The sequence below is a fragment of the Microtus ochrogaster genome, chromosome 22 (genome assembly GCF_000317375.1).
Source record: "Microtus ochrogaster isolate Prairie Vole_2 chromosome 22, MicOch1.0, whole genome shotgun sequence".
NCBI lineage: Eukaryota > Metazoa > Chordata > Mammalia > Rodentia > Cricetidae > Microtus > Microtus ochrogaster.
In genome coordinates, this window is record NC_022023.1 from 29839199 (window position 1) to 29854755 (window position 15557).

Sequence of the window (15557 nt, forward strand, 5' to 3'; positions counted from 1 at the left end):
ATAATAAAGGTGCAGGAGGTGTCCCTGCAGTCTCGAGTGCAGCATGAATAATAAAACCTGGACATAGATATGGGTCAACCTGAAGGCCAAAAGAACAAAGCAGCCAAGCCACTAGAGGAGTCTTAACCTCTGCCAAGACTGGGTGACTACAGACTAAGCAATCCAAGCCTCTTTCTCCTCTTATTTTATGCTCCCTCTAGTGCTGGGATTAAAGGTGCGTGACTCCCTAGTACCGGGATTAAAGGTTTAAGGCCTCACCACCTGGGTTTGCTTCTGCACTGATCTTGTGTAGCCCAGGGTAGCCTTGAACTCACAGGGATCTATCTACCTCTGTCTCCCAAATCCTGGAATTAAAGGTGTGTGCCACCACTGCCTGACCTCTAATGGCTTAGCTTTGCCCTTCTGATCTTAACACGAGCTTTATTTATTAAAACATAAATAAAATATCACTATAGTCTTGGAGAAAAATCAGCATTCCTGGCTTAAGGAGCAGGCTTCCTGCGTGTAATGCTCTGCAGGAGGCTTTAAAGAGTTGGGGGGTGAGGGGGAGATTTTTGTTTATGTAAAAATAAGAAAGATTTACTTGTCATAACCCAAAAGCACAGACAAAGAGAAGTTTTTAAAAGGTAAAGTAAGGAGCAGCCGTATTTTCCCCCCAAGGTGATAATTCCCCTTCTTCTCTGTGGCCTTTGTATGTTTGTTACAGGCAAAGCTAGGTCGCTCTTGTTACTTCTTCTTTTACACGTAACGGTTCACATCCCTTTGAGCCTTGTGAGCACCCGATTCTGAGTTCTCCAGGTTAATGAGCCCATATTACTAGATCTCATGAGAAAGAAGGGAAAGCAGGACATTTCTGAATGAACGCTGCTTCTAAGTACACATACACATAAACTTTGAAAGTTTCATTAAAAATAGAGAGGAACCGCAGTTAGTGACTATGACAGTGCGTGGCATTTGACATTTAGTACGCAAATGAAATTAGCCTCGCCTCTTAGATCAGAAGCAGAGAGCCACGAAGAACAAATTCTTTGTTACTCAGCCTTTGTATTAACACATGATTTTTATCCTGATGTTGATTACATGACAAGAATTTTTTCTGAGTTGTACTTGGGGGCATTTTGAATTAAGAGATCAAACTCTTGCCTTTGTTGGGCAGCACATGTGACCACATTGGTGGAGCTGGTGTCTAGTGGTGCGCGTCACAGCAGCTAGTGCTAGCTATGAGTCGGTCTTCTAGTTCCGCAAATAAATGGCTGTTTAATTAGGTCCATAAAAAAGCTTTTATTTCCCCACCTTGAATGACGTGCATTCTAAAGTTTGCAAGACAAGGAAAGCTGTACATTCCTTGGTCAGGTTCCTGTCTCAGACAGACCTACAGGCTCCCTGGAGCCAGGAGTCTGGCTGGGGAGTCCAGGGCTGGAGGTGTCAATGAGGCCCTGACTGCCTGGAGCCTGGAGTCCTGCAGTGGGCATGCTGCTGCTTACTCTCTTTGTTCCTTGTAGATTTTCAGTAATACCTGTTTCCTACTTGTCTTTATGTTCTTAATTTTGTCTTAAAAATGTTCAGTATGTTTAAAAGTAAAACTAACATGGCAAAAGAAAAAGAAAGGCAGACATGCTTAGACCGGTGTACAGTGTAGACTGACATCTTGGGGCTCCTCCACCACCCGCAGTATTTGGGCACCAGAGTAAGTGCAGTGTGACCTCCCAAGAGTAGAGAGTTCTCCAGATATTGGAACAGAATTTTTTCCACCAAAACTAGACCCTTGAGGTAAAGATGTAATAGGTCAGGATGACAGCACTGAATCGGACTGGCCATGTGGTTGCCATCTACAGTGATGCTGCACAGCTCCAGCTTGTGAAGACTCAGGAGAGATTAGCACTGCCCACTGCCTGGGCTGCAGATGTGAGCCCCAGGTCATCTTCCTGGGAAGGTTTATCTCCTGTTCTCTATGATGAATTTTAGCCAGCCCCGCCCCCACCGCCCCTCCCTCTCTTGCACTCACTCCCTGTCCTGCTGAAATGTGCTTCTTTTCCACAGGACCTTCTGAACTTTGATGTTGTTGATGTTTGTGTGACCCGCTGGACTTAATTAGGGTTATTTATTGGGTCACTGGGAGGCTTACCAGGTATCAGTGACTATCCCACTGGAAAAAGTGACACCCTCTGCTCCTAGTAATCATAACTGTTAATAAACTCAGGGAGGGTTGGGACTTTGAGCCCCTGGTGAGGAAAATGTTTGATACCAGAAAATTCTGAAAAATCAGTATCCATAAAAAGTATTTAACATGCTCTTTTTTTTTTTTTTTTTGTCGCAGGGGTGAGGGTTTTTGGAGGTGCTGTAGAGACAGAGTCTTTTTGTATAGCCCAAACTGACCTCGGGCTCCTACTCTCTCCTCCCCAGTGCTGGGACTACAGTGCCACTGCCCTGGTTTAAGTCTTTACATTTACTGCAGATTTCACTCATTCTCGTTTTGGAAAATTCAAATTAAGGTCAGCTGATGTCCCCTGTGCTTCTATTGGCCAGAGAAAGTACCAGAGAAATGCACAGGCGGCTGGGCTCCAGTAGTTGGTGCTTTTCCATGGCTGGTCTGTGCAGCCCTGTTGCTGTCTTCCTGAAGCTCATCTCCTCCGGAGACTATGAATCCCTTTCAGGGTTGCTGTGCAGTTTATAGGAAGTAGCCTGTGTAGACGTGTCGCTTAGTGTATGGACAGAGACAGAGACATTCTGTAGGAAGTTGTGATTTTTGTTGTAGTGTCTTTTGTTTGTGGTTCCTTTTGCTGTTGAAGAAAACTAGTGGTTTAAGCTTGACCTGGAATTCACTGGAATTTGGCTGAAGATGGTGAGGTTTTGCTGGAGGACTCACAATACAAGTACATTTGCATGACCAGTTTTTCTTAAACTTAGCATGCTGTCACCATCTCACACCCAGGAGTAGGGTGCAGGGCCACAGCACCCTTCTGTTTCTGTGGGCCTTGTCCATGGACTTGTTTGTTTGCTGGAGGTGGTAAGGGAATTGTTTCTCCTTGTAGGACCTGCTTATGGGAGAAATCATCCAGGAGTTACATAGCAGGAGCCACAGTGTTGTGAGGCGGTGGGGTCAGTGTCCAGGTGCAGAGAGGGTCTCAGAGTACGGAGTGGAGGGGAGGAGTTCTGAGAATCGTATAGGCAGGCTTCTCTACAGCTGCTTCCCAGCTGTGTGTTTTCTGCCGCCTGGTATCTCATGCTTTTGTTCATTCTGTCTTTTAGGTTAAGCGCTCCAGGAGTAAAGGTGGGTTAGCCGGTCCTGATGGTACCAAGTCTGTTTTTGGGCAGATGTGTGCTAAGATGAGTTCCTTCAGTCCTGATAGCCTACTCCTTCCTCACCGAGTCTGGAAAGTCAAGTTTGTTGGTGAGATTTGGCTGCACATGCTCGCTTGGGGGAGGGCGCCTGGGGGACAGTGAGCAGAATAGTGTAGCAGGGACGGAGGGGCAGAGGGGCAGAGGGGCAGAGCGGCCACTGCGTGGTGCTGTGCCTGCAGGCGGGTTCGGGAGGCCTGTGTGTTGCTGATTCTCCTTTCCTTCCAGGTGAATCTGTGGATGACTGTGGGGGCGGCTACAGCGAGTCCATAGCGGAGATTTGCGAGGAGCTACAAAATGGACTCACTCCTCTTCTGATCGTGACTCCCAATGGCAGGGATGAATCTGGCGCCAACAGAGACTGCTACCTGTTGAACCCTGCCACCCGGGCACCTGTGCACTGCAGCATGTTCCGCTTCCTGGGTGGGCCTCTCGGTCGTCTCCATACACTCTGCCCCAGCCTCGAGTTAATGCAGGATCTCTTGTTTATCTCAGGCAGTAGGGGTGGAAGGGATGTGCAGTGATGTCATGCATTTTACCGACATTATGGAGGGAAAGATTCTGCTCTTCATCTTACATTAGTGTTAAGGACTTGATAGTGATGAGCCCTCCGAAGTTATGGCTGTTCTATGGGTAGGGAGTGTGTGACTATGTGCTTGAGGCTAGATGCTCTCTTTTGGCATGCAGAGGAGCCAAAATACTAGGTTTGCGTTCCCAGCATATCTGAAACTCAGGAATGCATGGGAAGAGATGGCCTTTGCAGTAGGCAGTCCCTCCTTGTCTGGGTCTGTGCAGGGCACTCCAGCGCTGCTCCACCTCTTACTGCCCCGTAGCTAAATACCCACTTTAGCAGAGAAACCCGTCTCTTTGCTCTGCCCTCAAAAGGACAAGAGTTGGCTTCCTGTGGTTTAATCCCATGTATTAAAAGAATATGAAAAGTTAGAAACTTGTCTCTTAGGAAGAAAAGGAAGTAAATTTTGAGTAGGACTTGCTGTAGGGTCCAGCTCTCAGTTTTAGCGCCACTGGTTTAGAAGGCTCCATGACTTCAGTACAGAGCTGATACTCCAAGGCATTTTTGAATAAGTGAGAAGCAACTTCTCATCCGTTCCAAGTATTCTGACCTTCTGTTTTGAATGACCAGGGGTGTTACTGGGCATTGCTATCCGCACTGGGAGTCCTCTGAGCCTGAATCTCGCTGAGCCTGTGTGGAAGCAGCTGGCTGGGATGAGCCTCACCATTGCAGACCTCAGTGAGGTGATCATCTGGGCTGGGGGTCTTGTTAAGGGGTTGGGCTTTTCTGGGATCTGACCTAACACCCATGGGTGTATGAAGGCAGCTGGCCCCTAACCACATTCTAGTGCAGAACAAAGTATGGGTGTGAGAGAGTTAGCGTGCTGTGCACTTTCTGGTGCTCAGCAACAAGGAGGATCACTGTCACATGCTACACTCCAGGCTCCCAGAAACAGGGACTGATAGGGCTGTCACAGCCTGGTGTCCCTGGCTCTTTGTGCTCTTCAGGGTTTAGGGGAGTGCCTGTCACCTACCAGGCACAGTTATTTTCTCAGCAGTTAATTTAAGAACTCCCTGGATCTTTTTTTAGCTCCTTGGGTGAAGTACTTGTAGAAATCTTTTGGGGGGATTGGGAGAACCTGCCATACCCTTGTATTCTAGAGACACTCTGAGGCAGATAAAGTCAGGTATGACTGGGCGTCCTTGGGAAGGCCTTGGTTCTTTGGTGGGGACCACCCAGATTTAGCATGTATGCTATATTTCTCTTTGACAGGTTGATAAAGATTTTATTCCTGGACTCATGTACATTCGTGACAATGAAGCCACTTCAGAGGAGTTTGAGGCCATGAGCCTGCCCTTCACAGTGCCAAGTGCCAGTGGCCAGGACATCCAGCTTAGCTCCAAGCACACACACATCACCCTGGACAACCGTGCAGAGTATGTCCGGCTGGCAATAAACTACAGGTTTGTGATCATCTTTCCTTCCAATCGTTTTGACCTAATAAATGGCAAAAGTAACAGTTACTTGGCTATCTGCGTTTTTCCAGATATATCATATATAAAACTTTGCTATTTTTCTTCAGCTATTGCTGATCTTTGTTAGTAGTTTTATTTGGCGGCTAGGGTTCGGAGCACTCGTTACTCACAGCTAAAATTTCTAGCGAGGGAAATAGAGTGTGCTCATTTAGAGGACAGTCCCAATGGGGATATCAGGCCTCTGTGCCCCTCTCCTCAGGGACAGGGACACAGATGGGGCCGTGTGAACACAGAGTAGCCTCCACCAACCCAGTGTGCCTGTACCTTGGCATTAAAGCCCTGGTGAGCTGTGGCACCATCGCTGCCCAGCACTGCCGTCAGACAGTGCCTAGAGTGTGTGTGGCCTTAGTTAATCATGAAGGTGTGTACTGAGCACCAGTCTAGGTGAACTCTTAGGTGTTGTGTTTAAAGGCTGTCACAGAGCCCTCCTCTCCTCCTCCCTGGGGTGTGTGTGGTGGCAGTGCTGTTTGGAATGCTTGGTACCAGCAAGACAAGGTGCCCGGTAAACATAGGCACAAGTGTAAGGAAAATTTGGTTTTTGTTCGTTTGTGTTTTAAGACTCCATGAATTTGATGAGCAAGTGGCTGCTGTCCGGGAAGGGATGGCCCGAGTGGTGCCTGTGCCCCTTCTCTCTCTCTTCACTGGATACGAGCTGGAGACGATGGTACGTGCTGCCTTGTGCTGTCTGGAACCTCCTTGGCATGCTGGCCCACTCACTATTTGATCCTGTACTTAAACCCTTGCATTTGTAAAGACTTGACTATGACAGTAAATGAAAGGAAACACAGTGTGCCCCCTTCACTGCCTGCCCACTAGATACTGAGGTTCAGGATGGTGCTCTCATTCTCCTGGGTCTTATTAGAGAAAAAGAAAAGGGTGATCCTGTTGAAAGAAAAAAGACGGAAGTGTGAGCCTGCACTAATAGGATGTCTTTCCTAGGTGTGTGGGAGCCCAGACATTCCACTGCATCTTTTAAAGTCAGTGGCAACGTATAAAGGGATTGAACCTTCTGCATCCTTGGTCCAGTGGTTCTGGGAGGTGATGGAGTCTTTCTCTAACACGGAACGCTCTCTCTTCCTTCGCTTTGTGTGGGGCCGGACAAGATTGCCCAGGACCATTGCCGACTTCCGGGGTAGAGACTTTGTCATCCAGGTAGGCTCCTCTCCCCGATTGCAAAGCACTGTACCGACATGGGTAGAAGTGACCTGCCCTTGTGTGTGTTCTGCTGCAGAACACTTGAGAGAAGCTTTTGTGAAATGAAAATGGAAAATATCTAGCTTCTGTAATTTGAAGTCTTAAAATTTTGCAATTGCTGATCTTGAATACCATCACATATTTCTGCAAAGTCAAACCATAAGCAGAGTGTGCTAGTGTTATAGCAGCATACAGATTTTGGACACACGTATTTCATAAGTGTTTGTTTGGATCAGGTAGATCACTAAATATTATGCTTACTAAGAAAATGAGACTGCTCGTACATTTGAGAGCAAGTTTGCTTTGTCTTAGAACTCAATAGTCTGATGACTTAAACGAGCTCAGTTTGCCTTTTAAGGTCACTGAGGTGGGTAAACCAGATTTAACACTCTTTGTCCTGGTAGCAGTAGCACAGAGACACGTCTGTGGCTGGGGTTATGAAAATAACCATCTTTCAGGACCGTCTTTGACAGCAAACAAAAGCTTTCTCCTAAACAGCAGTGAAGAATCGTGTTTGCTGCCTAGTATCTTGACCTGAAAGTGAGTTGACACTCTCAGAAAGAGCGTCCTCTGGTGGCCGCGTGCCCTTTCCCGGCTTCTGCCATACCATTAGACGATTTTGCTTGTTTTATTCCTGGCCCTAGGAATGAGTTACTTTTTTAAAAATTTCTAAAATGAGTTAGATTCTATATTTTCTTATATGTTTCTTTTTATAGACAAATAGATAGTGTCTGTGAGGCTGAAGTAGACACAGTAAACTAAACCCAGAGTTTCACTGCCCCTCACCGCACTCTCTTATTATTTAATATTTCCTCCCAACAGGTCCTGGATAAATACAACCCTCCTGACCACTTCCTTCCTGAGTCCTACACGTGCTTCTTTCTGCTCAAGTTGCCCCGGTACTCCTGCAAGCAGGTGCTGGAGGAGAAGCTGAAGTACGCCATCCACTTCTGCAAGTCCATAGACACGGATGACTATGCCCGTATAGCGCTCACGGGAGAGCCGGCTGCCGACGACAGCAGCGAGGACTCTGACAATGAGGACGCAGACTCGTTTGCTTCAGACTCTACCCAGGACTACCTGACCGGGCACTAAGGGGAAACGTGGCTGAGCAATGAGGAGAACCAGTGCTCTGTAAATTGTAAATGTCGAGTGCTTTGGATGAGGACTGTCACCCTTGATGTGTGGAAGAGACGGCCTGGCTGTCTGAGATGAAGTACCGTGCGGCAGGACAGCAGGAAGATGGCCTGTGCGTGAGAAACACTGTGGGTACTTCTTCCCCGTGCTACACTACCTGTAGGGCCCAGTGTTTCCTGCGGCGTGGATGTTTATGTGACAGCATCGCGCACAGCCTTTCTACTTGTGGGTGCAGTTGATCCCCTTTCCTTTGCAGTGTCAGCGACTGTATATTGAACATACTGTGTAATGATGAAATCGTATTATAAATATTTCAGCTAATTTTACCCTGAATTTGTTTATTAAAAGCTTTTTGAACATTAAATTATTAATTCTTGGATGCATTTAGAAGTTACAGAAAACAAAATGCATTCATTCCCCCTTCCCCAGGTGTACCATTTTAGCATATGCAATATGTGATTGGAATTGAGGCGTCTTGGTGGACAGTATGATCATTTCTATCATGGAAAGTGTGCTATATTTAATGCTTGTGTCATGTATATGCCAAAATTTTAATCCCCTATAAATAAAACATGTGTCACAAAAGTATAGGCTGAGCTTTCTTAACCAATCAGACTAGCTCATGTGGATCTACTACAACCAAAGGACACTCCGTGACGCTCCTCAGGGCCCAGACGGCCGAGGGACCCCCAGAGCTCCCTCCTCTGACTTTCTCTCCAGACCTGCCCTATGCCCGGTTCCAATGTCTGTTCCCCTGGCCTGGTGAGCTCTCTGCAAACAGAAGAGTCGAGGGCAGCGTAGAAGAACTGGAAGATAGGCCTAACACACTAGATCTTGAGATCAGGTACCCGACAGCGTAGAAGAAACTGGAAGATAGGCCTAACACGCTAGATCTTGAGATCGGGTACCCGACGGAGGCAAAATTTTTGTAGTTTACCTTGGAAGGCAACTTTTGCAAAAATAAACTGTGAACTAAGAGTGAGATGCATTTGATTGTCAACCGCAGGCTCTTCCTTTAGGCCCAAGAGGATACCGGGAGAGCTACACCTTATCGTTTAGCTCTTCAACCTCCAACTTAAATAGATCAAAATCTGTGCAGAAAAACCTGCGGTAGCAAAGGTGGGCCGTCTAAGGAGTACGGCTCTTCAGTCACACTTGAAACTGCTGTGAGGCTTCCCCAGTATTTTGAATTGTGCATTAGTTGGTTGGATATAGCATGTGATTTTTGTTTTGTTTTACTAATAAAAGTGGTAGTAGATTACATATTTAGAGTGCACATAAACCAGTAATCTGCTTGAATTCATAAGAAGTGTGCCTGCAGTAATCTATTTTCCATTAATTATAACAAAATACTGAAGCTGACTTAATTTCATGTAAAAGATATTCCGGCACCTAAGAGCCTGAGGCAGGAGGATCATGGATGCAAGGTCAGCCTGGGCTACTGACTGAGACCTGTCATGACTTTTCCTGAAGAGGTGTAACAAATAAAATTCGATTCACTTCAGGTAGGCACCAGCAATCCTGGTTGGTAAAGTGGAAAGTGTATGGGGTGTCAGGAGTATGCATGCAGGACTCAGAAGGCCGCTGCACCCCTGGGAAGTCCCCTAGGCAAACCACAACACTGAAGAGTGGTCCTTGTTTTCTGCCATGGGATAAATCACTCTGGCCACAACCGAGTTATTTCATCTTTCAGATCATCGTCTAGGGAAGCAGAGGCTTGCCACCTGCTTAGGGATGGATGGCACCCGCTCACAGTCAGCTGGGCCCTCTTGCATCCATTAGCAGTCAAGAAAATGCCCCCACATACACACCCATGAACTGGTCCGATGAAGGCAGTTCCTCATTTGAAGGAACTATTTCCCAGGCGTTTCAAAATGACAACCAAGAACGGCCATCACCCCTGGGCAGCTTAAAGGAAGCTGCATTATTGAAGAGCCCCTCCCAGGCACTGCTTTACCGCTTATAGAACCTCATGGAACGGAGAGGCTTCCTTAGAATCTTGTTTGAAAGCCCTCTCCAGCCCTCCACGAGTAAATAGTAGTAGTCCTGATTTCGTGGGGATAATTACAGCTACTCTCAATCAGGGTAGCGATGGTTGTACTCAGTCTGGAGGGAATATATGTAACTCTCCATCTTCCTCCAGCCCTTACATTTCTTTCTACCCTTCTGTTGTTGAGTCTTGATGGGTACGGGGCGATCGGATTCTCTCTTTCATTGATGGTTGGCCACTGGGCCGCCATGCTACACAGCAACAGACATTCCTCGCACTTCGACTGCAGGGGCTTGTCTGCGGTCACTGCCACCAGTAAGATAACTGCCTTCCCCTCCCCTGACAGCGGTTGTCCGAGGACATAAACACAAATGGTTAGAAAATAATTTGATAAGCACATTATACCTATTTAACAAGACAATAGCCGTAGCCACCTCACAGGGTATTAGAATTTTCCTGCCTCAGGTTGATGGCACCAAACACGAGTCCCTCCTGTGGGGCTGGCTTTAGCTACAGTTTGGGAAGTAACAGTTAACTACTAGAGCAGCGGGAGCATCTTGCTAGACATGCTAGCAGTGCAATATGCAAGGGCCCATAGCCAAGCTGGACACTGGTAGCGGTTCTGCAGCCTGCATGCCACCTGTTGGTACTAGAAATGCCAGCTCCCACAGGGAGCTTCTGGCTCAGACCCAGCCTGGTTTTTCTGTCTCACATCCTGCCATATAGCGTCTTTAGTGACGGAGTATATCAGGATTTCTAAAGGTCCATTCCAAGCAGGTGAGTTCCCAAAGATTGCTTTGGGATAACTTACAGGCTGCCACACTCCTGAATTACCTCCAGGTAATTGTTCGTCTCAAATACTGAAGTGACTTAGGTAACACCATCTTGTCCTGACTTCGTTCTGTGTTTGCTCAGAGGTGTTAGCCAAACAAGTAAGACATGTTTATATAAACTTAACATAAACCAAGATAACCAAAGATGGTGAAAATGAATGTCATGTTGTGTGACATAATTACTACGTTCTGCCAGAAATGAATGTTTCAGCGTTTACTCTGACCCTCATCTACCGTCCATGTCAATTATGTTCTTCATAATTTCGGCCTGAAAAAGGCGGTTTTCCTGAGTCTTGGGACCTAGACGCTTTGAGGCACGAGCCGGCTCTTGGTCACTGGCCAATAAAGACCCAATCCACTTTTAACCAGCATGGTAGTCTGTGTCTTTCTTGCACGGGTTATTACAGTATAGCCTCAGGAAGGTGATTTCGGATGTTCGTGGACTCCATGAGCCCCGACAGCAGTGTTGAGGCACCTTGTGAGTCTCTCAGGCCTTCAAAGCCTTGGGTCCCTTCCCTCTTGTCCCCTGGGAGGGAAGCTAATGGGCTGTATCTCTGGAGGGCCCTCTGCACAGAATCAAGATGGTACTAACCGTGTCTGTGACCAACCCAGTGGGAACACACAGCAGACCCTATCTCAAAAGAGTGTGTGTGTGTGTGTTTTGGGGTGGGGGGGAAGACTGGGGGAAGGGGATGATTGAAGGCAGCTCAGTTCAGGTGCTTCCTGGTATTTAGCGGCACAGTGCCATTCACATGCGCAGTAGAGTCACAGCGCTAGATGCGCGCCAAGGAAGGATCCATTGGCTCTTCCGTAAAAAGCTTCGCGTGAAAGAACCTAGCTCTCTTCTGCGGACACACCCGTGACTTAAGGGCTCTCCACTGACCTTCACTGGCCTCTCAGCTCCTTTCACGCTGGACATTGCCTATTGAAGACTCAGTTCTAACACACGAACCCCTAGGGGACAGCCCAAATTCAAAGCAAGGCAAGGTAGGTCTCATAGACTTCACCGTTATGCTCCCCGTCAACAGCTGATTTCTCTGCATGGATGGACTCCACTCTTGTCCCCAGCAGACAAGTTGCCTGTCTGCCCAAGACTTGGTCAAGAGCTCTACGAACTGGTAGGTGTAGGAAGTTTCTCATCAGGTTCTCCCGAGAAGATGGGGAGGGGGGCTTTTCCCGCCAGAGGAGGCAGGGAGAGGCTCTTGATGCCAAACCCAATGACCTGACTTTGTGCCGGCGACTGCAAGTTGTCCAGGAGCTACACACTTCCTGTGGCACGTGTAAACACACACACACACACACACACACACACACACACACGCAAGCACACAAAATAGTTTAACTTTTTAAATGAGTGGTAGGGGAATGGGATAGAGTTAGGGCACTATATATATATATACATATATATACATATACGTATATATGTATATATATAAATAATAAAAATGTTTGAATTCATGTATGAAGTTATCAAGAGTAAATGGTGGTGTTTTTGTTTGTTTTTTTAAACTGATCAAAGGCTACATGTAACCCAGGGACTGAACAAGAGGGTTTGCAGTAGCAACGCCTGGCTTATATTATGTTCAATGGATGCGATTTTGCCTAGATGGGTTTGTTTTTGCCAGCAAGATCTGTGCCCAGTCTGTGGTTACTCCCGACTGTTCTCAGGTTTAATTAAAAGTCTAGGCCTCCTAGTGAGAGCGCTCTAAGTCCATGTAATGTATACTATCTGACCTGCAAACCAATTCCTTTGAAGGAGAGAGGTCTGTGGAACGGGGTCCCTTTTAGAAATGCCGGCGTTCTTTGTGAAATCCTCTTTGAACGGCTTTGAGGTCAGTTCGTGGAGCTGACCGGCTGACTCCAAAGGCACCCAAGCCTGAGCCATGCGCTGGGCCTCACTGCGCACAGAGAACCACTCACAACCTCCACAAGGATTAGTCCACCAGAGCAGCCCGGGGAACACGTGAGTGTGAGATTCCTGGGAGCAGAAGTTGGCCTTGTAGCCTTGGGTCTTGTGATCCTTTGCCAGTCTCCTTGGTGAAGCTCAAGTTCTGGCATTAACATAAGCTGATTAGTGACTTGACAGCCTGGTCACTGCCAAGCATTTCTTTCCTGACTCAGATCGCATCGTTCAGGTAGAACCCTTTTAGGTTGTGAGGGAGCTGTGACTCCAGGGAGTGGCAGGTGCAGCCATGGAGTCCAAGCCCCTCCCTCTGCCCCGCCCCCACTGCAGGACCTTTGGCAGAAACCAGCTCTAGGGGCTTCTGACCTCAGGGTCAGGGGTTCCTGTGAACTCACTTTTCCTGCTGACTTTGTACAGAATGAAACCTGCACCGGTCACACCGGAGAGGTGGTGAGGCTCAAGGGTCGGTGACCGGGCCAGGAGCATGAGGCTGAAGCGAGGAGGGATGGTGGGCCAGTGAGTGGAGCTGCCTCTCAGGGATGTCCCAGGAGCCTCTTCCTGGCTGTTGGAGGGACCCCAGCCATTTCTGTCCCCAGAGGTGTGCCTTGAGGAGTGCTGGGTGAAGAGAACCTTCTCATACAAGGGGCCTGGCCTTCCTAGGTGTCCTTCAGGATAGCTCCGACCCTTCCTAGGCAATTGTGACACCCCAGCTCTGCTATGAGTGACATAAGCCACATGCCCTACACGTGTGACACGTTACCACCAATATGGGACTCATCCTTGGCCTCTTGTGCCTATTCTTGCCAATATATCTGGGTGGCCATAGGCATTTGGCTGGTCATTTGTCCTGGCAGGATTCCCTATAGAGATAGGTGCGGTCCTGGTACCGAGGTCCCTGTGTGGATCCCATGATAGTTAAGAGCAAGAAAGGAAGGTTGCCTTCATTGGATCATCTACACACTAAAATACATGCACACACATACTCACATCCTGAGCAAAGGGATTCTATGAACATGCTGGGACTTACATCCGGGTACTTAAAAACAGCCACTTTAAGGTACAGGCTTGATTTCAATGTTACATAAAATAACTCTTATTTGGAATTTCTTTCTAGAATGTTCCAAGACATAGTCATATCTTGTTTTGTACCTGAACCCCTCTTCTTTGCAGTTCAGGCGAAAACTGAGATTGCTAGGATTGGCCCTAATCACTTCCGGCTGAGGGAGCCTGTTCTCTTTGTAAGGGTTTGCTGCCCTTGAGTTGTGCTCCTGCAGAATTCAAAGGCTACCGTTTTCGTTCAGTACTCACTTGTAGCTGCCAAGAATCTGCCATCTAGACACTCCCCTATCAGCCATGAGAACTGATCGCTCCAGCTAAGAGCGCTGGAAACAGATGGTACCTAAGTGGCTGGCTATTTATTGATCGCAAAGATTTTGTCTGTGGGAGCCTGATCATGACTCTTCCCAGAGGTCCCAGCCTATTGGTTTAGGGTATGACAATCTGGTTATCTGAGCCAATCCACAGCAGGGGTAGGATTTTCTCCAGGGTTAAGGTCATATGGTCTATCGGCAAAGTTAGGGAATGGAGTCCCCTGCAAACAGTCGCCAGCTACACAAGCAGTATCTGTGAGGCACAGGAAGGCTGATGTTTGGCAGTGTTTGCACCGTTCTTGGTTATAATCCTTATGGCAGACCCCCAATGCTTTCTGCCGCGCAGCCAGGTTGCCATGCATAGCGACCATGAGCCGGGTGTGGACCTGATCCTCCTGGACTGGGACATCTACAAACATGTCCCAGGGGCGACCTTTGTAGGGGCGACCACAGCAAGCTTGGGCTCTTCTTCATGCAGAAATGGGGTGTTGGTGTCCTTGTGCTGTGGACACAATGGGTCCCCGCTGATTGGGCAGCCCTTATCCCTCCATCACTGCATAATGTGCTTTGGTCTAAAGCCCGTGTCTTACAGACGTCTAGCAGGGCTCTCAACCTTGGCTGGAGAAGCTTCTTCTGCAGTAGGCAACAGTCAGAGGGCTGAGAATGAGTGACTGGGGGTGCCCAGTCCTAATGGGGCACATATATCAACCCCCACACCCCAAGGCTCAGAGAACGTGGTAGAAGAGGGGACAGAAAGACCATATGAGCTGGGGACCCGTGAGTAAGGCTGCGAAAGGCTTTCTGCATGTGACTTGCCTGTTGCATGTGGGATCTCACTGCAACCGCTGTTACCTGTGTGTATGAGATCAGCAGGTGATACTAATTGAACCCAATCAGTTATAAGATAAAAGGAGACGGTATGAAGGGGGGAAGGGGTGTGTTGGGGGGTGTTGGGGTGGACAGGATCAAGAAACAGTGTGTACAGGTATGAATTCAAAGAATAAATAAGCAATATTTAAAAAGTAAAAGTTAAAAAATTTGGGGGCTGGAGAGATGGCTCAGTGGCCAAGAGTTTTTGCTGCTCTTGCAGAGGATCCATGTTCAATTCCCAGCACCCAAATTAGGCAGCTCACAATCACCTCTAACTCCAGCTGCCTTCTTCTGGCCTCTGTGGGTACCCACACACACGCACACACACATGCATACACACATGCAAACAGGTGCACACACATGTGCACACACACATTCAACACACACATACACACACACGCGCACATACATGCATACACACATGCAAACAGGTGCACACACATGCGCACACACACATTCAACACACACATGCACACGCACACACATGCACACACATGCATACACACATGCAAATAGGTGCACACACATTCAACACACACATTCAACACACACGCACACACATGCGCACACATACACACATGCATACACACATGCAAACAGGTGCACACACATGCGCACACACACATTCAACACACACATGCACACGCACACACATGCACATACACATGCACACACATGCATACACACATGCAAATAGGTGCACACACATGTGCGCACACACATTCAACACACACGCGCACACATGCACACACATACACACATGCATACACACATGCAAACACAGGTGCACACACATGTGCACACACATTCAACACACACGCACACACATGCACACACGCAAACACATACACGTGTGCACAGACGCACACACATGC

The 15557-nt window shown here is 47.8% G+C and overlaps 1 protein-coding gene across 2 annotated transcripts in view; it reads left to right on the forward strand.

Moving 5' to 3' along the window:
• The window catches only part of LOC101996525 (E3 ubiquitin-protein ligase HERC2), a 160101-nt gene extending 149197 nt beyond the window's left edge, over positions 1-10904 (forward strand). For both annotated transcript variants that reach the window (XM_005357814.3, XM_026784298.1), the window contains exons 87-93: positions 3250-3391; positions 3568-3762; positions 4481-4593; positions 5123-5313; positions 5944-6049; positions 6325-6537; positions 7402-10904. In XM_005357814.3, the coding sequence (XP_005357871.1) occupies positions 3250-3391; positions 3568-3762; positions 4481-4593; positions 5123-5313; positions 5944-6049; positions 6325-6537; positions 7402-7674 (1233 nt within the window). In that variant the 3' untranslated portion in view covers positions 7675-10904. The remainder of the gene's footprint in view (positions 1-3249; positions 3392-3567; positions 3763-4480; positions 4594-5122; positions 5314-5943; positions 6050-6324; positions 6538-7401) is intronic.
• The last annotated feature ends 4653 nt before the right edge of the window (positions 10905-15557 follow it).